This window comes from Mustela nivalis, assembly GCF_964662115.1.
Source record: "Mustela nivalis genome assembly, chromosome: X".
In the NCBI taxonomy this organism is placed as follows: domain Eukaryota; kingdom Metazoa; phylum Chordata; class Mammalia; order Carnivora; family Mustelidae; genus Mustela; species Mustela nivalis.
The window spans coordinates 20,316,171-20,339,423 of NC_139040.1; the positions used below are offsets into that span (position 1 = coordinate 20,316,171).

The window sequence follows — 23,253 nt, forward strand, 5'->3', positions numbered from 1 at the left end:
TTCGTTGCCATGCTGTTTTAAGTATCTAGCAGGATGTGAGCCCAGGTGGCTAACGGCAGGGCTGACCAAAGAAAACTCCTTCCCTCCCCTCCGCCCTGCCCCCAGCAGCAGGCTCAGTGAACTTGGAAGGGGCTGGGAGGTATGCTAAGGGATTTTACATGGTGCCAAAGGGCAAAATAGCTGGACTGCGGGCCCATTCTGACTCCACCATGTCCCAACCAAACACTGTATCCTTGGAGAGGTCCCCCGTGTCCGGAAGTCAGTTTTCCTATCTGTAAAATGGGAAAAGCAGAGTCCCACAAGTTGAGCCAGCCCACACAAGTTAAAGACCATCTGAGGATGCTGGAGGATTTGTTGGCATTGTCATCGTAGCTGCATTTTGGAAGGTTAAAATGGCCACACACGTGCTGGGGAGTCTGGGAGACTGATTGGGCACTGCTGCTGAGGCTGTTCCCAACTTTGGGTAGGGTCATACTCCAAAATGCGTCCCACATTCCCTCCTACCCCACGGCCCAGTTCCTATGGCTGAACTCCCTGTCTTGTGCCTTGGCATGGAATCCACCCAGGGTTTAGAAGTGACAATCTCACGTGGGGGGCAGGCTGGTGTACGGATGTGCCCCTTTCTGGCTGGCCTCCCTGGTTGCAGAAGACTCAGCCTCCTTCCCTTCCTCAACCTTCACAGGTTCAGCAGGGACCCTAGGCCGGAAGGGCGCTGTAGGGCCAGGGGCGGGTTGGGGGATGGTCAGAAGCAGCTTCAAGGGTGTGGAAAGACCAAGTCAGGAGCCAGTGGGGGTGGGAAGAGCTCCGAGTATATCCAGCAGGGGGCTATAGGGTGGGGCTCTGGGGGGGTGGCATGGAGACCCTGGAGATAGGGTACTGCCTTACACTGGTCTTTGCGGGGGTGGCGGTTATAGGTTAGGCCTACTGGGCTCACAAGAGGAAAGGTGCCAACGGACTCTCCTATCCCAGGGCTAGGGGTTGGGAGCCTAGGGTGAGGTGGACAGGCCCACCGGGGACATGCCAGGGCCAAGAAGCCCTGGGTCGCTGGGGTTTAGTCCTGGAGAAGAAAGCTGAGGGCAGTGGTTTCCGGGCAATGGGCTGGCGGGGGCTCTGGGAGCGCGGGTGGTGCAGGGTGAGGGGCGATGAGCTAGAGCGTTGGCCAGGGAGTCTGCGCGTTTAGACGCTCCAGCTGAGGATGGAAAGAGAGGAGACTGCCAGCAGAGAGGCCAAGGAGGCAGTACACGGGGCCCTGGCGGACAGGGGCTCTGTGTGCCGCTGCAGCCACTCCAACTCCTCCAGCAGCAAGCGCTGCTGCAGCACTGGGCCCACCTTCTCGCGGATGGTCTGGTAGTAGCGGTTCAGGTACTGGAGCTGCAAAGGGAAGGAGGGCTGAGGGCCTCCGCAGGCCAAGCTGCCACGAGAGGAGGTCTTTGTGCCAGCCAGTCCACTCGACGGTATTCCGGCTGCCCACCCTGGCGCCCAGCCACCATCAGGCCACAGACATTCTCTGGGGGCTTTTCAGAGGCAGTTTGCTACAGTGGCCATTTAGTGTCACGGTGACTTTCTTGGGGAGGGTGGGGGATGGGAGTGGAATGAACGTTGGGCAAACATTATTATCCCCATTTTATAGAAGAAGAGACTGAGGCTTATATTAGGATTTCAGGTGGCAGAGTCCAGAGATTCAGTCTCAGACTCCCCAGGAGTTCACTACCTAGGGTTGGGCAGGTTGGGCTGACCAGAGAGTTCTAGAAGCTTTGGATTCTCTGGGGAGCCCCCAGTGTGTGCCTCCAAGCCAACAGTGTGGACTGTCCCAGGGGAGGGGAAGTGGCAGAGGGTCTTGGAGTAGGGAAAGCAGAGGTGAGAGAGGCCCAGGGTTAGGAAGAAGGCAGTCATGGTTCATGCGCTGAAAGATGGACAGTGCTGAGGGTCACTTACGTGTTCGGGAGACAACAGGCTGACGTCAATGAGGTTCCGGTCATAGGGTACCAAGGACACCACTTCAAAGGTCAGGTAGGACCCTGGGTACTGGAATGTCAGAGGAAGGGAGGAAAGCAGGAGAATGAGTGAGTAGGAGGGACTTGGCTGAGGGGCCCCACACAGAAGCCATGGGTGCAGGGAATGGGCCCTCGTCAAGCCCGAGACCCAAGGTAGGCTGGACCTCCTACAGCCCCCATGTCCAGCCCCCACACCCAGTCTGCACTCAGCACCTCATCTTTGGTGCTTATCAGATCTGTATTTCTCTCTTTTTTAAAAAAGATTTTATTTATTTATTTGACAGAGATCACAAGTAGGCAGAGAGGCAGGCAGAGAGAGGGAGAAGCAGGCTCCCTGTTGAGCAGAGAGCCTGATGTGGGGCCTGATCCCGGGACCCTGAGACCATGACCCGAGCTGAAGGCAGAGGTTTTAACTCACTGAGCCACCCAGGTGCCTGAGATCTCTATTTCTCAAAGTGTGTGCTCTATGACACCGCAGGGGCCTTGTTTAATATGTAGATTCCCAGGTCCACCCCCCAGACCACTGGAGTGAGAACTTCTTGCACAGGGCTGGGAACTCACATTTAAATAATTTTAAGGTACGTTATTAGGTTTTTATATCTATCTATCTATCTAATATATATCTTTATATATTTCTATCTCTATCTAAATCTCTTTGCATCTCTTGATTGACCTACCTATAGAAATAGGCATAAAAAAGACAAAATAGTCCATAATTCCCATTTCCCAGAGATCCCTTGCATGGATGTGCTTAGAAAATTCAAACTACCATAAGATACACAATAAAAATGGAAAGTCTCCTCCCTGCCCAGTTCCCTTCCTGAAAACATTTAAGACATATACAGTAATTAATCCATTAATTAATTATTTTAATCCACACAAAATGGATCCTACCACATGCTTTTCTGCACCTTCTCAACACCCTGTTGATGGTAAATGTATGCAAGCGCTGCATATTAACACGAGGATATCTACCTCCCTCTTTTCTAAGGGCTGTGTAAGGGTCCACAGTATGCATGACGATATACTTAACCAGTGGCGGATACTTAGGCTGTTTCCACTTCTTTTTTTACTATGACTATCGATGCTACAACCCACATCAATGTACAAAACATCTTGGTGACCTTGTGGGACTAGATCCAGAAGACACATATCTGGGAGAGGGATTGCCGAGACAAAAGGTATAGGCATTTTATTTTATGTTACTTTATTTTATTTTTAAAAAGCTTTTATTTATTTATTTGAGAGTGTGTGTGTGTGTGTGTGTGTGAGTGAGAGAGAGAGAGAGAAGGAGCAGGGGGAGGGGCAGAGAGAGAAGGAGAGGCAGACTTCCCACTGAGCAGGGAACCCAGATGTGGGGCTTGTGGCTTCATCCCCAAGACGCCGGGATCATGACCTGATCAGAAGGCAGATGCTTAACTCACTGAGCCACCCAGGCGCCCCAAGGCATTTTAAATAGATATTTTAATTGATATTGTCAAACTGTCCTCTAGAAAGATTGTATCAATTTGTGCTTCCTCCAGCAGTGTGTGAGAGGGCCCATTTCCTCATAGAGTCACTGTGAGTCAATCTGGATATCATTGAAATCACTCATTGTTTGCCAATCAGATAGATGAAACATGGTAATCTATTGTTATTTTGATTTGTGTTCCTTTAAGAGTAAAGTCGAGCATCTTTGCCTGCTTATGGATCATTTGTGTTTATCATAGAGAGTTGCCTCTTCATGTCCCTTGCCTCTTTTCCTGATTTTTGTCTTAATGATTTGTAAAAAGCTCATGGCACAAGAAGGAAACGCATGCTTTCCCTGTGGCACCTACTCTATTTGTCATACATATTTTCACTATGTTTATGATATTGTTTCCGTATATACAGGGTTTTTCTTTTTAAAGATTTTACTTATTTGAGTGAGAGAGAGAGAGAGAGAGAGAGGGAAAGAAAGCATGAGCAGAGGGGAGGGGCAGAGGAAGAGGCAGACCCCCCACTGAGCAGGGAGCCTGCTGTGGGGCTCAATCCCGGGACCCCGGGATCATGACCTGAGCTGAAGGCAGACACCCAGCCGACTGAGCCACCCAGGCGCCCCTCCATATAGACAGTTTTACATTTAATTTATCTATCTTTTTCTTCACGGCTTTTGGATATCTTGCATAGAAAGGCCCATTTCCACCCTCCGATTATAAATGAATTTATATAGATTTCTTCCAGATCTTTTATGGTTTAACCTTTAAATCTTGATCCATTCAGAATTTTATTTTGGGGTAACAGTAAGGTTCTTCACTTAAATAGCCCCCCAAATGACTAGCCATTTCCCCCTGCCCATTTATTAAATCTCTCTTGTCTTTACTGTTTTGAAACCCCAGTTTTATTATAAATTAAATTCCCATTTTGTTTACAGAACTTAGAAGGGCACCTGGGTGGCTCAGCTAGTAAAGCATCCGAGTCTTGATTTGGGCTCAGGTCGTGATCTCAGGGTTGTGAGATTGAGCCCCATGTCAGGGTCTACCCCCAGTGTGGTGCCTGCTTAAGATTCTCTCTCTCGCCTTCTGTTCCACCCCAAACTCCAAGAAAAAAAGGAAATTAGAGGGTATATTTCTGGATTAGTTGTTTTGTTCCACTGTGACATCTGTCTCTCCCATCTGTGGTGCCATACTGTTTTCATTACAGTAGCTTCATTGTATGTGTTAATATCTGAAAGGCCGGTTTACCTTATTGCTCTTCTTTTCCAGAAATTTCCTGGCTACCTAGTTATTTTTGCATGTTAATTTTTTTATTTTTTAAAAGATTTTTATTTATTTACTTGGCAGATCACAAGTAGGCAGAGAGGCAGGCAGAGAGAGAGAGAGAGAGAGAGAGAGAGGAGGAAGCAGGCTCCCCACTGAGCAGAGAGCCCGATGCAGGGCTCGATCCCAAGACCCTGGGATCATGACCTGAGCCTAAGGCAGAGGCTTTAACACACTGAGCCACCCAGGTGCCCCCATGCATGTTAATTCTACAAACAAACAGTACTATCATTTTGTGAAGTTACAAAAGCATCCCGCTAACACTGAAATTGAGGTGGTCTTGAATTTATAAATTGATTTTGGGGAAAATGACATCTCCATAATATTGAGGCTTCTTTCCAGAGAGCACCATTTACTTAAATCTTTTTTATGGCCCTCAGTAGAGATTTTCTCTGTATAAGTCTTTTTATGTTTATATGTCGGTATTTTATCCTGTCGGTTGCTATTATAGGGAATCTTCGTATCTAACAAGCTCCCCTGGTGATTATTATAGGCATCGAAGACCAATAATTTAGGACAGGGATACTGATTCATTTGGTCTAGAGTGGGACCTGGGCATCAGCATTTTTTAAAACTACAGGTGATCTTTTTGTTAGTTTGTTTTAAATATTTTATTTATTTATTTGACAGACAGAGATCACAAGTAGGCAGAGAGGCAGGCAGAGAGGGAGAAGCCGGCTCCCCGCCAAGCAGAGAGCCTGATGTGGGACTCGATCCCAGGACCCTGGGATCATGACCCGAGCCAAAGGCAGAGGCTTAACCCACTGAGCCACCCAGGTGCCCCTGGGCATCAGCATTAAAACCAAAAGTCTCTTCTGATGATGCTGATATTCTAATGTGCAAACAGGCCTGAGAAATTCTGAGCTATTATGGAATGTTTCTGGAGCACAGGAAAACTCTAAATCAATTCATGTCCACCTATTAAATGTCCTTCCTTATATGCCATGGAGCCCAAAGTCCCTGCCATGCTGTCTGCAGCTCTAACCCGTCCCAGCAGCACTTTACCTTGGTCTTTGCTTCTACCACGAGGGCCACATCTTCAAGACGTATGCCAAATTCTCCATCCTGATAGTAACCAGGCTCTAGGAAACACAGAGATGCTGGTGGTATTAAGCAGGAGAAGGACCCAAGTCCGTGTTTCCTGTACCAATCGAGGAGTGGCTGGAGGCCCAGCTGCCTGGCTGCTCCAGGCTCAGGCAGACCCACCACTGACCATAGGGGAGGCCAGGCCTTATGGCCTAGCAGGGAAGACATAAGAGCTCACTTGGATCCTGGAGGCACTCCTATCTCCTGGCGTGCTACTGTCCTGTTACCCCAGCATTTGACTGGAGACTCCAGAGTTTGGATGTACAACCAGGAACCAACTTCCAAGCGCAAAAGGAAGGTTTGAGCTGAAGGGATTTAGGATTAGGATGGGACAATGCACTTGGGGCTGGGAGTGCTGGAGCCCAGAGGGCCTGTGCCTGGCATGCTCTCTGAAGGCTGGAGCTCCCTCAACTGCAGTCATACGCTGGTCTTAGGGTAGGGAGGGGGGTGGAAGAGCCCAAGAGCCATACCGATGGACGTGAACATGCCCTTGGCCATAGGGAGGTTGCCAGACTGGAATCCCACTGGCCCTGGAAAAGGAGATGTAGGCATGATGTCAACTCTCCCATACTCACCAGCTTGGAAACTAGCAGGCTCTAGGGAGGAGCAGATAACTGGGGACTGCTGGGGGCTCTCTAGCAGCACTTGTCCACCACATCACTGTCTACCTAGGGCTGGTATGGAGACCAGACTGGCTCTGCTTTTCATTACTCTGACATTGATGCCAGCCAGCTGCTAGGCCTTGACCTGCCACTCTTCTCTCTGAACCCTTCCCCAATGCCAAGCAGGCAGCAGGAAGGGCCAGTTCCTACCATTTCTCACTTACCTTGTGGAGCATCACCTCCCAGCAGCTGGGTAACCCTAGGTGGGTCACTGCATCCCTGTGGGTCTTAGTCGTTTCCATACCTGTGAAATGCTCTAACTCCTTCATAAGACGGGGGACCCCAGGGAAGTGTAAAAGAGACACTTACACTCGTGCACGCACAGGAAGTTGCCAATGCCATGGCCTGTCCCGTGACCATAATTGAGCCCAACATCCCACAAGGCTCTTCGGGCAAAGACCTCCATCACTCGCCCTGGAAGAGAGATGGCCCCAATCAATCGGCTGGACCCCGGACGCTCTGCTTCACCCCATGCTGCTTTCTTGTCCCGGGGCCAACTCCCAAGATGGTACCCATGGAGAGTTGCTCTTGAGAGGAAGCTTAGCTAGCACGCACTTTCCCCAGCACATTTCACATCGTACCTATGACTGCTATAACCCACAGAGACCTCACCCTCCCCATGGACATATAGTATTGAATTAGGAGGCAGGAGGCCTGGGTTCAAGGCTTCCTCCCCCAGTAACCTTCTGTGTGACCTTGGACAAGTTGCTTTCACTCTCTGGGTGGGATCTATACAATCTATACAATGGATGGGATGAGGATATAATCCGTGCCCCACTAGCTTCCCAGGGTGGCCATCTGGGTCCAGTGAAATCAGGGCCTGAGTCTCTAGGCCCAGCCTGCTTTCCAAAACCCACCTGATGTACTAGCAGGAAAGACGAGTCTGGACAGATCGATATTTCCAATCAACACACGGGTATATGCCTCCTGATGGGGAGAGGAAGAGGTAACATGCTGAGTAAGAGGAGGGTCTTGGTAGTTTTCAGGTGCTCAGCCTGGGCCCACACAGGTGTATGGGTCCAGGCCTGCAGGGGAGCTTAGTTGGGGGGAAGGTGTGTGCTCACATGTGGTCACTCAGGTTCTGGAAAATGGTCAGGGGCAGCTGAGGGGACCTGTTGAAACCTGGAGCTTGGTCCATGTGGTTCTCTTTGGCTGGCCCACAAAGGACATTTATATACATGGTGGCGGGCTGAGGCCTGACAGTAGGGAGTCGGGAGTCGGGAGGCAAGTTCCCTGAGCTAGAATCCCAAGCTGGCCACTCACAAACTCTGAGACTTGGGCAAGCAACTTTAGCCACTCGGTGCCTCAGTTTCATCCTTTGTATTGGAATGGTCAGAGCACTAGCTCAGAAGGCTGTTGGGAGGAGTAGGTAGACTCCCACACATAAGGTGCTTCAAACAGTAAATGTTCAAATAGAAGTCATGTTATGCTCATCCTTCAGTTTTCTTAAGGCCTTGGGTTCGGGTTGGGGCCCCATAATCTGGGAGGTCAGCTTTGCTTGGGTGGGCTGGTCACCTTGTGGATAAAGGGAGGGAGACAGGCTGACAGAAACCTCTTTATTCCTTGTGACAATGTGGTAGGTTCCTTTCATCATACACACACACACACACACACACACACACACACACACAGGCTTGTCATCTTGTGCAGGACAGCCTGTGGACTCAACCCATGAAACTGTGAGCTCCTAGAGGCCTGGCCAGCTTTTGATTTTTTCTCTCTTTCGAGCACCATGCCTGAGTCATGGTCTGCTTGCCGAATGCATCAATGCAACCCCCACCCCCAACCCCGCTGTTTCCCACCCATTCAGAGGCACTCAGTGCATGCAGGGGAAGTCCTCGCTTCTGCTCCAGGTGGACCAGCCCTCGCTCCTTTCTGGCAACCTCCAGCTCCTTTCTACCTCACCTCTGAGACTGCCTGTGCTATTTCTCTCTGCCTAGAATGCTTTTTTCCTTCCTTCCTGCTGCACACAGGTTTAGGCACACAGACAGCACCAAGTAAACATTTGTTCACTGATTTCCTGAAAAGGGATGATGAAGAGCTTCAGCTGAGGTCCTGTTGGAAGCTGAAATATCTTTGGGGAAATAGCCAGCAGCATTCAGTTTTCTAGTTCTACCTTGCTGTGTGACCCTGGGCAAACTGCTTAACTTCTCTGGGCCTCAGTTTTAGCCTCTGTAAAATGAAGGGCTCTTGCTGGAGTGATTGCTTGGATGTCTCTTGGGTAAAGGTGGGTAGGGGAATTCTGGGTCCAATGCTTACCTTTTGGAAAGCAGAGGGGGTACCCCAGTGGATTGTTCTGGTGATGTCTGTGGTTCCATCCCTGTGGACAAGGAAAATCAACATACACAGTTCTGCTGAGTACCTGGGAGTAGGGATCGTGGCTGTGTGCTTCCCGTGTGCTTTCCACTCGGGTTCGAGCAGCAGGAATGGGGTGGGGCTGAGGTGGCTTAGGGGTAAAGGAAGAACACAGATGCTATTTTTTCCCATTTTCAGCATCTGTGCATAAAGGGATTCTGCCAAGCTGTTGAGTTCAAAATCGCTAGGTTGTGTGACAATCCTGATGCCCCACATACATACCCTCACCCCCATATCGCCTATTTTGGCTGTTTTATAAACATGAATTTCTTGGGTCAGCTTGGCTTTCAAAGCAGAGTTTCTTCCAGGCTCTCAGGGAGGCCGGAGGGAGGGAGATATCCCATTTTTACCAGTGGAGAAACTGAGGTTCAGCGAGATCGTCGCACTCTTACACATTCACAGAGCTATTTCCCATTTCTAGAACACTTTTGCAGCTCCCTTGGAGAGGTAGCAGAAGAGGCCACGCTATCCTCATTTCCCATTACCCTCACTCCCCAAGTGAGGCCATGAGCTATCTCCCTTTCTGAGCCTCAGTGAAGCCAGGCCTGGAGCAAATGCTGACTCTGCACAGTCCTCTCCTTGTAAACATGGATCTGACCCAAGGACTTGCTCAGAGTTCCAGGGAACTGAAGCCAGGAGCCAAAATGTCTGACTCCCAACCACCAGCGGCAGCTGTGCCCCCAGATGGCCCCTGTGGCCACCACAAGGGAGGGGGAGGGGAGAAATGGTCCCAGGGCCCTGAGGATTCCTCCCTGGGAGCAGGTCACAGGGCGTGGCTGACTTCTTCAAGAAGGAGAGAAGAGGAAGTGAGGTGACCATTTCCCTGGCCTCACCCTGCTCAGAGCGTGCCCCAGTCCAGCAACGCCCTACAAATCCACTTCCTCTTTACACACTGGCTGTCTCAAGTACACAGTACACACAATGCCAAAGTGGGGACGAGCAAAGTCTGCTAGGCTAAGCTCTCGTGTTAGCTCCCAGAGCTGTGCTTGGAACAAGCGAAGAGCCATTGTCATTAGCACGTTCATCATTTCCACGGGACAGAGAATGGGAAACGGTTTGAAACTCCTTGCTCCTCCATCAGTTCAGCACACCCCTTGCTCCCCCCAACCAGCCCCACCCAAGCTTTCCACAATCCACTTGCTTCCTAGATGAGAAGGGAGGAAAAAACTACTGACTCATCTCAACTTCTGTGTGAATGATGGGTCACACATTTGGAAAAATTGGGTCAGCCTATTCTGCACATCTGTCCTGTCTAGGTGTTCAGGCTGTGCACTGTACAAGGGTAGCACGGCTAAAGGGGTACCAGGCACTTCATGGTTATATAGGAATGCCAATGAGAGCACACAGGTAGACAGACACACGGATCGTGGAGTCTTGGAGCAGGGGACAGGGCCCTCCTACAGAATGCAACATGGCCACGCACACACTCACGCATATCTACTCACAGACACATACCCGTGCTGACAGGTGTGCCCAGTTCCAACTGGGCTCCAGGCATCCCCCGAGACTGCTTTTCTTACCTGCCTGCTGCTCTCGGAGGCCTGATGTTGCCCCCTACTCCAACCTGACATGGGTACCTCGTCTGCAGTGTGGGGGGAACTTGTGCTGCTGGTGGCGTGGGGACCATGTCTTGGGTACACACAAGTAGATGAGAACATGGGCACGGTGTCTGTGCGGCCAGGCAGGGCTGCTCAGACTGTGTCATGATATGTGAGCTTCAGGAACGTTTTACTTGAGCAAGGAGAGATGATTCCTGATTCTCACGGAGGTGCTGCACAGGCAGCCCCACTCTTGAGGTTTTTGTGTGTTTTCCACCGAGCAGGGGTCCCCAGGTGTGCAAATGGGCAGGATGCTCAGGCTCAGACAGAGGATTCACACCCAGGAAGGGGAGAGCTGTGGTCTGCTCTTGGGAAGCCCTGGATGTCTGAGCTGAGGTAGTCGGCCAGGGCAGGGTGAGGGATACTTACCAGTATTGCCCCCCAGAATCCAGCAAGTACATCTCATCTGAAGACAGCTTCCGGTGCTGCTCCTTGGTTGGACTAGGAAGGGGAGAGCCACTGAGAAGGGCACGGCCTAAGCTTGGGCCCCCAAATTCCATCAGGCAGGCCTGTAGGTGTTTGTTTTCTACGGAGCCAAACATCTGGTTAGCTCACCTCTGGGCCCACCTTCATCGGCCCAGGCTGAGTAAATAGGCTTTTCTCCCTGTATATTCAATCGTGAGCTTCAAGAATTAGCTAATATAAATAACTCACAGGAAGCCAAGAAAAAGCATCCAAAAGCAGACCTCCCTCCCTTCCAGATCCCTCAGCCCTGTGTGCTCACAAAGTCTCAGCCTTTCCTGACAGAAAACTGCTTGGGCCTTTTCATTTCAAGAAGACTCCCGACCCCTGACTGAGGTCCACTGCCCACCCGTAGCCTCCACAGTACTAAAGTCCTCAAACCTTAATGTGGACTTGGGTCCCAGAGCCACCACCAACGCCCCCTACCCCCTACCCCCACCACATACATCAGGGTCTCCACACCCTGGGGCCCTAGAAAATTTCTTCTCCTGAAGTACCTGTAGTGGGCTAAGGCAGCATTCAGGCCACTGGCAGAGATGGTTTCGAAACTGGGTCCAGAGGAGAACGCTTCCTCTCTGGAAATCACATGGCAGAAATGGTCAACAGGCGACTCAGAAGCTAGGCAGGGCCCAGGATATCTAACCAGGGCAAATGAAGGTCACGGCTGCCTCTACCTCAGCCAGACTCCATTGGGCCCTCCCAGCCCCACCTCCGGGCGCCATCTTCCCAGGCTCCAGTCTGTCAGCTACAGAGCCTTCCAGGTCAGAGAAGGAGGGACTGTAGACACTAATTACTCCCCTCCACCTCCATTTTACAGATGGGAAAACCAAGGCCCATGGTCCCACAGCAAGTTTGTGGTAAAGCAAGAGTAAAGAATCCTAGCTCCTTGTGTCTGAAAGCTTCCCCAGGACCAGGGCAGCAGCCTGCACCTCAAGCCTGCTTACGGCGTGAGTCAGACGTACTCTCAGGGAAGGTCACTCCCAACTTGGTATTTTCAAGCTGTTCCAGGAGCCCCACCTGGCCTGACCCAGCCTCCCCACCGCCCTCCCTGCAGGGGAGAGAGGGTCTGTGCCTGAAGCAGACACTAGGGGGCACTGATGGGTTGTGGCCCTTCAAGTTGGCCTGCTTTCAGCAGGGGGCCTGGGACTGTCATGGAAGACGCCCTGCCCAGTCTCCTACTACCCACGGACCTGTTACTCCTTGTTCCACAGAGGCCCCCCAGTAGGAGGAGGGCCTTCCTTCCTGCTGAAGTAAAGAGGCCAAGTCTCCCTCCCTGCCCCCACCCCCAGACTTAAAGATAGCCCGTTCCAAAGGCGGGCTGCGGTTCTTCACCTGCGGAACTGGTCTAGCCACTGGGCCCCTGAGAACTCATCCACCGTGCCTTTGGGCACGTTCTTCTCCAGCCACACCAAGTAGCGGATCACAGCCACGGCGTCCCGCACCTGGAGCGGGCGAGCAGAGCAGGGGGCCGGCTGGGACCAGGGAGATCAGACAGCTGCCCCCGGAGCTGAGCTCCCCACACTCGAGGGCTTCCCTGACTGTTTGATGATATTAAGGGATTCTTGTCCAAGTTTATATATGATCATAGTGTGATTATGTTTTGAAAAGAGTTCTTATCTTTCAGAGATACTGACTGAAGTGCTATCTTTTAGAGATACTAAAGTTTTCACAGGAGAAACCGGATGATAGCTGGGATTTGCTTTAAAACCATCCCTGGGCAGAGGATGGGCATACAGGCAAGGACCGTGGCCTTTCAGACCAAAGGGCCACAAGCTGCCTAGTGCTGAAGCTGCGGGAGGGTGCGGGGTAATCGTTAGGCTAGTTCTTCTACTTTTGTATATGTTTAGACTTTTCTATAAGAAAAAGTTTGGTAAAATGAGGCGATTTCTTCTCGTCTGGACAGGAATATCCAAAAAAGCAAGCCATCCTCTTGCAAGGGTGGGGAAATCAGGACAGCAAACACGTGGAATGTGCCAGGCAGTGATCAAAGCAATATATATATATATATATAAATTCAATATAATTGTATTTATATAATTATGTAATTCTGTTTATATATGTAATTATATATTTATAAACTCATTATATATTTATCTAAGTGCATATTTCTATTTATATGTATCTATTTCTATGTAATTGTATAAAACACGTGTATATGTGATTATATATTACAATTAAATATTAATTAAATATTACTTGTAATTTTATAGCTATCATATATTATATAACACATGTTTATTTATCTATTTAATCCTCACCACAACCCTATGCTGTAGATTCCTGTTACGATATGCATTTCACGTATCTAAAGTAACGGAGGCCCAGAGAGATGAAGCAACTTGCCCAAAGTCACCCAGCTTGGAGGCGGGTAGAGGAGCTGAGATTTGAATTCAGACACTCTAGCTCTGGGGCTCAGGCTCTAGACCATGGTACCAGGCTGGGGATAAGAGGACAAAGCTCAAGTGGGTGCCCAGGAGTCTGGGGTTCACTTCACTGTTTCCACTGAAGTTCTTCAGGTTCCTTGGCAGGCTCTCCTTTCTAACTCATCAGACCAGGAGTTCCCAACAGGCTAGGCTGCCTTCTCGTGACTTACGTGGCTGGCCCTGAGAAGGGCCTGCTCCTTGCTGTTTTTCACTGCCTTGGTCACCATCACTGGGGAGTAGGTGTCTTCTATAAGTTTTTCCTGTCATGGACAGAGAGGAAGAGGTCAGGGAGCATCTCCAGGGCAAAGTGGGATTTGGAAAGGATTGGCAGGAAGTCCCAGCTAAACCGAGACTTGCCATTCCCTATAGTGACAATGGCCTTTCCGTCCAGGGTTTTCTGGCTGCCTACGTCTCCCCCTGTCTTCCGTGTCTGGCTGAATCTTACCTCCCTCCCTGCCCCCGAATCTGGGATTCTCTGGGATGGATCAGAGCTCAGCCCCTGCTGCTCCGTGGGCTGTCTAACAACGTGGGTTTCCCCGCACTATCATATCATCACAGATAGCATTTATGGAGTGCTTGCTGTGTGCCAGGCACGGGGCCTCACATGTACTATCGCCTCTAATCTCTTCAGAGCAACTCCTCTGAGGTCTGGACTCTTACTGCCATTTTGCAGGTGAGGAAACAGAGGTCCAGACTGGCTAAGTCACTTGTCCAAGGTCATTACACGGTCAGTTCAAGGTAGAACCAGGACTCAGACTCAGGTTTGGCTACCTCAGAGCCTCTGCCCTACCAGGCTGTGCTCCCTCTAGTCTGCTTGACAACCTCCGGGCTCTCTGCAGATGGACACCCGCTTCCTCTTTTTCCATCTCTTCACAAGGAGACCTAGAAGGGAACTGACCAACTGTCTGAAGGGCTGAGGGGCTGTGGCCCCACTTTAGGTCGAGATTTATCAGGGCTGAGCTGGGGGTGATGCCTGGCCCAGGCGGGGGTCTGGCAAACCTACCACAGGTATCACTTCGTAGAGCCCGTATGTCGTGTAGCTGGTTCCGATCCAGATCTTCACGTCTCCGGAGGCGTAGGTCTGGACGATGCCACGGACCTGGCTGTAATCCTCGAGCTGCACACACATGGAGCCTGGGCAGCTGGAGTTCAGGTACTTCTGGGTCTCAGAGTCAAGGCAATCCTTGTTTACAAATAACCTGGGTCAGAAGGGAAGGTCAGGAGGGTCCTGAGGGTCTCTCAGGACAACACAAAGACAAGGATCTCTTCAATCCTAGAGGTCAGAGGAGTCCCACCAAGGAGCCAAGCAGACCAGATTTGCAGTAGGTGGGAACAGAGGTTGGGGGTCAGGAAAAGCTGACTGGAGGCTTCCTAGTGGGCCCTCTTGGGAGCAGGCAGCAGGATCCCGGGAAGGCTGCATATTAGGGCAGGGTAAGTGGTGGGGTGGGCGCGGCGCAGAAGTTGGGGGAAGTCCCAGAGAGTAAGCCGTACCTGATACAGGAGTCTGTGAGCAGTGTGTAGGAGTAGAAGAAGGGGTTATAAGGGATGTCACTGCCTCGAAGGTTGAAGAGCCCTGGGGAAGAGAATTGATGGGGACTTTTTGATGCTGATCGGCCTGAGGCAAGTCCATATCTCACCTTTGCCCCACCGTTTGCTCTGCCCAACCAAAGAGTCCTAGCCATATGCCTGCACATCTGCCTCTGAATGTTTTTCAGGGGTTTTCTTGGGGGGGGGCGGGTCTTTCAGGCACTGATGAGAGCTATGTCCCCTTCCTCCCAGTAAAACGAAGATGCCCAGCCAGCAGTCGGCGTAGTTTTGGGGTGTTCCCAGCCAATCTGAAGCCCAGTGCTGGGACAGAATCAGGCAGCACGTGGTGCTAAAGCGGGGAGCGTGAATGCCCCAGGCTGGTGGCCGGCCGATGGCAGGTGATAGCTGGGCCCTTTCCCTTCCTGAGACAGCCTTTGCCGCTGTGGTCAGCCCATTCCTCTGATGGCCCATAGGCTGGCTCCAGCTTGCTCTGGACCTCCTGGTTTTCTTATTCAGCCGCCATGATCTTCTGCCCCCTAGCTTTCTCAGTTCCCAAAGGCCATGGCCATGGACTTCAGGGAACCCATGGTTATAAGGTGATTGGGGGAGGAATCCAGTGCTGCAGGACCCAGGAGGCATGGGGGTTGGGGGGGCCCAGGTGCTCGCCCCGTGTCCACAAGTCCATACTCACAGGCCGTCTCATCAAGTGCCGACAGAAGGACTGCAGTTGGGCCTTTGCGATGCTTCCGCATCTGGCTGCGGATGTCAGCTACCTTCTCCTGCCAGGTGCTCCCTAGAAGCAAGGGTGCCCAGAGAAAGCATAAGCAACATACTTTCCCTTTGGCACACTGTTTCTGAGAGGGCTCCCTTAGGGCAATCATTTTCCACGGCTTTCAAAGCAATAAAACCTTTCTCCAAACAAACTCTCACTAGTATAGTTGTTAAGGACATGGACCCTGGACCAACTGTCTGCATTCAAATTCTGGCCCTGCCATTACTAGTCATGTGACCTTGGACAAATTCCTTAACCCCTCTGGGTCTTATCCTGCATACCTGTAAAATGAGAATGAATTATCATGATAGTATCTAGTCAATAGGGTTATGGGGCTCAGATGAATTAATATTTGTAATGCACACAGAGTGGTGTCTTGGTGTATGGTAAGCCTGATGTAACTTACTGATCAATAGATAAGCATGCAGAAAGAGATCAAGAGAGCAGCCTTAGTTGAAGGGTGAAGGGATCAGACTAGGTCATGTTCAAGCCTCTTTTCCGAAATGACCTGGTGCCCAATTAGCCATGAGTCCCTGAAAATTGTTTTAATCCCTCTTTGACCCATTTTACAGATTTTATAGAGACTTCAAGGAGGAAGAGTGACTTGTCTAGGGTTTCATAGCTAGCAAGGGGATAGAGTTGAGATTTCCAGGTAGGTCTGTTTGACTACATGACCCACCCTCTTACTCTATATGGACACTGGACTGTCTTGCTAACATTGTCTGTCCCCAGACTTATCCTTAAACTCTGTGTCCCAGAGCTGTCCTTTCTAGGATGCTTGTACCCTGGTTCTAGTTCTCATCTTTTATTCCTACTCTCTGCAATGTAGATGAAGAGTCTGCCCCTAGGCAGGGCTCATAATTTGCTGGCAGAAGGTCGGAAACATTAAGGTCCCAGTTGGGCTCAGAGATTAGGCATAAGTAACTTAATGCCATTAAAAAAAAAACTTTATGCAAATGAGTAAAAACTATTCAACAAAAGCCAGTGTTTTGGGTGATACTTTTTAAGGATTATCTTATTTTGTTGGGTAAAATATACATACAGTAAAATTTATCATTTTAACCATTTTAAAGAGCACAATTCAGTGGCTTTAAGAACATTCACATAATTGGGGCACCTGGGTGGCTCGATTGTTAAGTATCTGCCTTTGCCTTAGGTCATGATCCCAGGGTCCCAGGATGGAGCCACATCTGGCTCCTTGCTCAGCAAGAAGCCTGCTTTCTCCCTGTGTTCCCTCTCTCCTGTGTCCCTCTCTGTCAAATAAATAAATAAAATCTTAAAAAAAAGAACATTCACATGATTGTGCAACCACCACCCCTATCTAATTCCAGAGCATTTTTATCATCCCAAAAGGAAACCCTGCAGCCATAAGCAGTCACTCCCCGTTCCCCTTCTCACTCAGCCCCTGGAAACCATTCATCAGCCTTCCATGTCTATGGATTTACTTGTACTGGATATTTCATACAAATGGAATCATACACTATGAGGCCTTCTCTGGCTTCTTTGTTTAGAATTATGTTATCAAGTTTCATGAATGTGTGACAACAAATGAAGGCAAATTTAAATTGTCTGATGCATATAGGTATCTTTGAAGAATTAACTTTTCACAGTCTTCTCTTTTCCCTTTGCCCCCTTTAAAGCCTATCAGTTGCTAGAGAGAAAGTCTTGCTTGCCTCTGTAAGTTTATAGATGCAAGAACTCTGTGCTTGGGCTTCTGGGCCCAGTTCTGGCTCTGGATGGCTTTTCCTTGAAGACTAGCAGTCTGTGAAGACTCAGGATTACCGTCACTTGTGGGCAGTGACAAATCCCGTATGAATTCTCCCTCCATCCTTGGAAGGCTTTCCCCTTTTATCCCCTCCCTTTCCTGACATAACTTCACCCTTCTTTATCTGAAAGGGATGAGTTTTACTTAACGATTACACAGTCTTGGCTAGCAAATTTCTTTAAAAACTTTTTCGAGATACAGAATGATTCTGCAAATTCTATCAGAACAGATAAAGAAAATGGGACACCATTTTAGCTTGTGTCATCATCCTTGCTATTTTGAAATTTCCCTCCTGCTTTCTTTTTTTTAAATTATTTATTTGACAGAGAGATCACAGGTAGGAAGAGAGGCAGAGAGAGAGAGGAGGAAGCAGGCTCCCCACTGAGCAGAGAGCCTGATGCGGGACTCGATCCCAGGACCCTAAGATCATGACCTGAGTCAAAGGCAGCGGCTTAACCCACTGAGCCACCCAGGTGCCCCTTCCCTCCTGCTTTCTTGACTCCTTTTCAAACAAGGAATGTACACGGACCTGCATGAAGATAGGGACCTCTCGGATTGCCCAACATTCCTAGGAATCCACATCCATGTGCTCTTTTGGAATTCCTGGGGAGGTAGGGGGTGGTGGTGGCCAAGACAGTGATTCATCATCTGTAGCCTGGTCCTGGTCAGGATTTTAGTTAACTACTTACCAGAATCATCGAGCATGCCGTTCTTTTAGGACATATTTAGATGGTATCAATGAGGTCAAAGTGAAGATTAGCTATGTTAGAATTTGGGGGGATCACTTCACTTTCCTTTTGCTCTGGCCAAAACCTGAACCGTAATTTGTGCCGTGGATTGTCCCTGAGCTTAGTTATATACTTCCTTTGTCAGCCAACCCCTAGTCATCTTACTCCAGGAGGGCTGGAAGGCAGGGTTTGAATGAATCAATACAAGCCAATCTCCACGACTGGACAAGCAGCTCATATCATGTTTTTTTCTCTCTTCAAAGGGGTAGGGTTCTTTTTTTAAATTATATATATATATATATATATATATATATATATATATATATATCTTGCTCTGACTCCCTTGTTTCCTCCTTTCCTGTTCCTTCTTGCTTCAAATCTTAACACTATTTATTCCAGCATTTTCTATATATGGTGTGAGGACCTTTTGATTCAGACGGAGATCTTTGAGATGAGAGGGCCCAGACGTCTGCTTTTTCAATAAGCATCCCAGGCAACTCGGGTGCACAAGAAAGTTTGAGAACCTTTGCTTTGGTAATTCCCAGGACAACATTTTCGGCCAAAGGAGCAGCAGTAGGGACCATGTTGCTTCAAGCTGGGAAGAACATGCTTAGAGAATCACCTGTGAATGCGTCCTGCAGGGCATAAATGGGCTGGCTTGGAAACAGAGGCTTCTCTGATCCCCATGCCAGGTCCACAAGGTTGGCTGTGGTGGACGCCAGTTTTATGTTAGAGTTTTTGAGGGCCAGGTCGTAACTCTCCCAGGAACCTGCAGAGACAGAAATCCGTCACTCGTCCCTTTCCTGTTTACACCTCAGGAAAAACCGTGACTCAGGCAAAATTAGTCCTTGTCTGCTCTGCCTCCCACTCCACTCCTGCTGCCTCAGAGGCCCAGAGCAGGTCCAATCAGTCTGGTCCTCCTGGGGTATGTCCTCCCAGCCCCCTCTTTCTGCTTTCAAAGCCCCATTGCCTGGGGCCCACTCCAACGCTGCCCACAGCCTACTGGCTAGGTTTATCTTTCTAAGCGCCAGTGGCAGTGGGGCCTTCTCGGTACTATCCATTTTAATAGCACATCAGTGCCCCTGCCCAAAGGAATGGTGATGTTCACACCATCACCATCGGAAAGGCTGACAATGAAGCCAGCTCTGAAGGGGGAGCCTTTAGATACACATACATGAAGACTTTGCCCTTGGGGGGGCAGTCTGGCCAGCTGGCTGGGGTCCCAGAGCTGAGGGAGCTGTATTTCTGGGAGGAGGGGAGTATGTGCCTTTGCTCAGAAACCCACTGAACTCCTTTGACCTTCCAAGCTGCTTTCCAGAAGAGGGCTACCAAATGATTTTAGTGCCATAACTGGTAGAGCTCCAGAGCATAGAGGATGGCTCTGGGTTCAAGAACATCCTGGCCTACTGTCTGCTAGACCTTGATGACTCCTCAAGTCTTCTAGGTTGGGTCTCTGTACTCGTGACTTTGAAAAAAAAAATCTGCATTCATTCTTTTAAATATACTTTCATTTCGCAATCCATGAATAAATCTTTGTTGCAAAATATTCTGCAACTACAACTTCAGACACTATCTTTGGAGTCATCCTGTCCCTCCTTCTACCAAGGAATGCTTCTTTACATCCCAGAACGGCTGAGTCACCCTTTTTGGTGGGGACAAATGCAGGAGTGAGGGACGAACATACCGATGGAGAAGAGAAAGGGGTCGAAGCCCACACTGCCTCCGGCAGGAACCTCAGTGAGGAGCCAGGTGGCGATGGAAGTTATGTCAACTGAGAGGAAGACAGGAAAGAATGTAGTGTCACCTCCAGGGCCGGACCCAGGCCTTCCTGTCAGACTTCTGTCTGTGACCGGCCTGCCATATCTGTCCTCCTCGATGTTAGCTTCAAAGCTTAGGGACGGCTTCAGATTTCCAGAGTCTCCCATAGAGGCCCATCATGGCTTTGCTTGCATTTTCTTACCTGTGCCTTCTTGAACCTCGTCCAGGTTTCAGAGTTTGGGGGACATGCGACCCCTTTTACCTTCTTTATGTAGCTCCCAGTTGCAGTCCATCTGCCGCTCAGCCTGGGTCCAGTAGCGACTGTCGGTCCAGAGACCTGCTTTCCCCATGGTCACCACTGCCGTTCCTGGGGCAGAACAGAGAACCTTGGAGGTGAGGATGAAGGTGGGGACGGTGGCCTTGGGTAATGCCTGGGCAGTATGGTGCTGGGCAGGATGGTGCTGGCTCTGAGAATGTCACAGGGGCCTCTGGAAAGAACTTCTCTCCTCCGTTGCAAGGAAATGAGGCAGGAGACACTGAGGAAAGCATTAGGGAAGCCAGCCTGGGCATACCTGCTTGGTGTTGAGGGCCTCGCCTAAGGAGGGATGAGTGGGTTCTGCTTCTCACAGTCCCACAGACTCAATGCTACATGTAGATGCTCTCCGGAAAGACGGTATGGTAGCTAGTCTCAAGACCCAGTGACTGATAAGGACACTAAGCCAGGGGCTTAGCTGAAGACAGGCAGAGGAGCCAAACCCAGAGATCTTGACAAGGGAGTGTGAAGCCCAGGGGAAGAATGTTTAAGGATCAGCAAGGGAAGCTTGGATGTCATTCGAGGGGCCAAGATCAGGGTAGGAGGTCCCTTCAGAAACTGGGACCCCATAAAGGGCCTCTGTGTTTGCGTCTCATTTGGCTACAGGAGGTGTTGTCCAGAGAAACAACCGGCCAGGTAAAACTGTCCCCGAGTGAGACACGTGTGAAGGGAATCAGTGGGCCCCTAGTGGCTGGATGTGGACATAGCAGCTGTTCTTGAAAGGGAGCCCAGGGTGTACTAAGCTCGGCCTGGCTGTAGCAGGGCAGCAAGCACAGGAGCAAAGCCAGGACAGTCACCTGCCTCAAGCAGATGTGTAGCTGGTGAGCTATGATGTGTGCCCTGGCGACCCTTTTCAGAGTGGTGGAGGGGAGGCGGAGCCTCTGACACTAGGTCCTGGGGTCCTGGCTTCTGAGAACTGGCCACATCAGAGCCTCTGGGACCACGTGTGGGTCTACCAACAGAAGCAATAAGGGCTGAATGGCTCTCACCTGCCGACCCTGTAAAGCCTGTAATCCATGCACGCCTCTTATCACGATTGCCGATGTACTCACTCTAGGAAATCAATAACATCATCATTAGCCTTTTTCATGGAGTTAGACCCCTACCCCCCCCATGGGAGACCCCCCAACCGCTTCCCAGTTCTTTCTGTCTGGTCAGAAGCCCAGGCACACTGGGCACCTCTTCCAGGAAGTCCTCTGCCACTCCTCCAGATCTCAGGATCTCCTCTTCCTTCGGACAGCTGTGTTTCTCGGAGTCTAAATCCCATAGTCCAGCACTGGGCCGAACAGCCTAAGAAATCTCATCTCCCTGGCCAGAATGCAAATTCTGTGCAGTCTGGGATCATGTCTTTTGGTCCTTCTGGGTTCTTCCCTCCAGCTGTCCTGCCCCTCCCCAGTCTAGTACAGTACACTGAGTTACATCATCAAGAACTTCTGCAGAGGGCTTCACACATTATTGTATTTTGATCGTCATCATCCTTCAAGACAGATCTCAATATTTCCATTTTGCAGAAGAGGAGACTGAGGCTCAGAGAAGTTGAGACACTTACCCAAAGTAAAAAAAAAAAACAAATTCAAGCAATCTCATTGATACTGAAAGTGGCTTCTTTTCCCAACAGCTAGTGCTGGGAAGGTGAATGGGATGGAGGTGGGACCAGTGGTGGGGGAAAAGATGGGTTGGCTGCATAGGGTTGTGGCTTTGGGAAAAGCAGTTCTTACTCAGAGAATCTTGTTTCCTGTCTGCTCCCCTCCCCCAACCTACACCTGAAACTTGTGTAGCCCAGGCCTCTGGATCATTCCAGTGCTCCATCCATGAGGTTATGGGAAGGTTAGAGTTCCTCCAGTCCAATTCCTAGCCCATACTCTAACCTCCTAGGACCAGAGTACCCTAAACATTCATTCTGGATCTGCCATCTGAGAATGATCGAAATAGGTTCTGAACTTATTAATAGTTTCACTGCCTGAAGTCAACGAGCTCTAGCAGTGTCTTCTCTCCTATGCAAAGAAATACATTCTCTCTGCTTCCCTAAAACTCCCATGTCTAAGCCCCCTACTTCCTTCCCTTTGCCTTTTGAATCCTTTCTCTGCCTTCATCTTCTGAGCCTTAACGGCCTCTGGTTTGTGGCTGGTTCTCACTGGCGGTCAACCCAGGATAGCGGAGGGCACGGGTGGGGGAGAAGCTGTCCCTCACCATGTGGGCATCCGTTTCAGGGATGATGTAGGCGGAGAGATTCTTGATGCGCATCTGCTGGCGGAGGGCTGTGAGCCGTGCCGTGGTATTGACCGCAGTAACTGGAAGGTACTGACAGGTGACAGGAAGACACCAAGACACACACAGAGACACACTGCTTAAGAGAGGATGATGCCTGGGCCCAGTGTCAGGAGGCGCCGCCACCCTCTCCTTAGGCAGGTGTTGGGAGTGGTTAGGCTGGGCCAGCCTGGAGAGGAATGGGGTGGCAGCCGATGGTATGGGTTAGTCTTGATTAAGGGGCCTGGGCTAAGCGGAGATGGAGGTGTTGATGAACTTGGAGAGGAACTCCTTGTGACCGTAACGGGACCTGGGTTTGGGATGGGGGCATGAGTGAGAACGGCATGAAACTGAGCCCTGGCCCTGGGCCAGGCTGGAGGGACAGTCTTTCTCCGGATACCTTGGAGGCGGAGTTGCCAATTTAGCAAATCAAAATACAGGATATCCATCCGGTCACATTTGAATTTCAGATAAGCCACATACAATGTTTTAGTATAAGTATGACCCATGCACTATTTGGGGCATACTTATACTAAGACACATATTTATTATTTGAAATTCAGATGTCATTGGGCACCCTGTATTTCATCTGGCAATCCTTACCTTGGGGACTTTTTCGAGTTTCTACTCAAATGGCAGAGGAGAGTGAATGAGTACCCCCAGCAATTTGGAGCATTATCCAGAAAGATCCCCTCTAAGCCAGACATTTCTTTAAAGGCTGTTTTATCTTTAAAATGAAAAGTATGGGTTTTTGTTTTGTTTTACCTTCTGCTTAATGACATATCC

The 23,253-nt window shown here is 50.0% G+C and overlaps 1 protein-coding gene and 1 long non-coding RNA gene across 2 annotated transcripts in view; one reads left to right on the plus strand and one right to left on the minus strand.

Annotated features, from left to right (window-relative positions):
* Window positions 1-23,253, minus strand: part of XPNPEP2 (X-prolyl aminopeptidase 2) — a 26,521-nt gene continuing 3,268 nt past the window's right edge. The window contains exons 3-21 of the mRNA XM_082717750.1: window positions 22,411-22,521; window positions 21,210-21,273; window positions 20,170-20,274; window positions 19,834-19,920; window positions 18,772-18,918; window positions 15,576-15,677; window positions 14,849-14,930; window positions 14,361-14,556; window positions 13,528-13,617; window positions 12,267-12,376; window positions 11,432-11,509; window positions 10,842-10,913; window positions 8,779-8,839; window positions 7,377-7,446; window positions 6,829-6,933; window positions 6,328-6,387; window positions 5,777-5,853; window positions 1,936-2,025; window positions 1-1,371 (exon numbers count right to left, since the gene is read on the minus strand). Of these exons, the coding sequence (XP_082573876.1) occupies window positions 1,177-1,371; window positions 1,936-2,025; window positions 5,777-5,853; window positions 6,328-6,387; window positions 6,829-6,933; window positions 7,377-7,446; window positions 8,779-8,839; window positions 10,842-10,913; window positions 11,432-11,509; window positions 12,267-12,376; window positions 13,528-13,617; window positions 14,361-14,556; window positions 14,849-14,930; window positions 15,576-15,677; window positions 18,772-18,918; window positions 19,834-19,920; window positions 20,170-20,274; window positions 21,210-21,273; window positions 22,411-22,521 (1,902 nt within the window). The 3' untranslated portion in view covers window positions 1-1,176. The remainder of the gene's footprint in view (window positions 1,372-1,935; window positions 2,026-5,776; window positions 5,854-6,327; window positions 6,388-6,828; window positions 6,934-7,376; window positions 7,447-8,778; window positions 8,840-10,841; window positions 10,914-11,431; window positions 11,510-12,266; window positions 12,377-13,527; window positions 13,618-14,360; window positions 14,557-14,848; window positions 14,931-15,575; window positions 15,678-18,771; window positions 18,919-19,833; window positions 19,921-20,169; window positions 20,275-21,209; window positions 21,274-22,410; window positions 22,522-23,253) is intronic.
* The window catches only part of LOC309856484, a 24,546-nt gene continuing 23,826 nt past the window's right edge, over window positions 22,534-23,253 (plus strand). Inside the window, exon 1 of the long non-coding RNA XR_014307225.1 lies at window positions 22,534-22,625. This is a non-coding gene — a long non-coding RNA (uncharacterized lncRNA). The remainder of the gene's footprint in view (window positions 22,626-23,253) is intronic.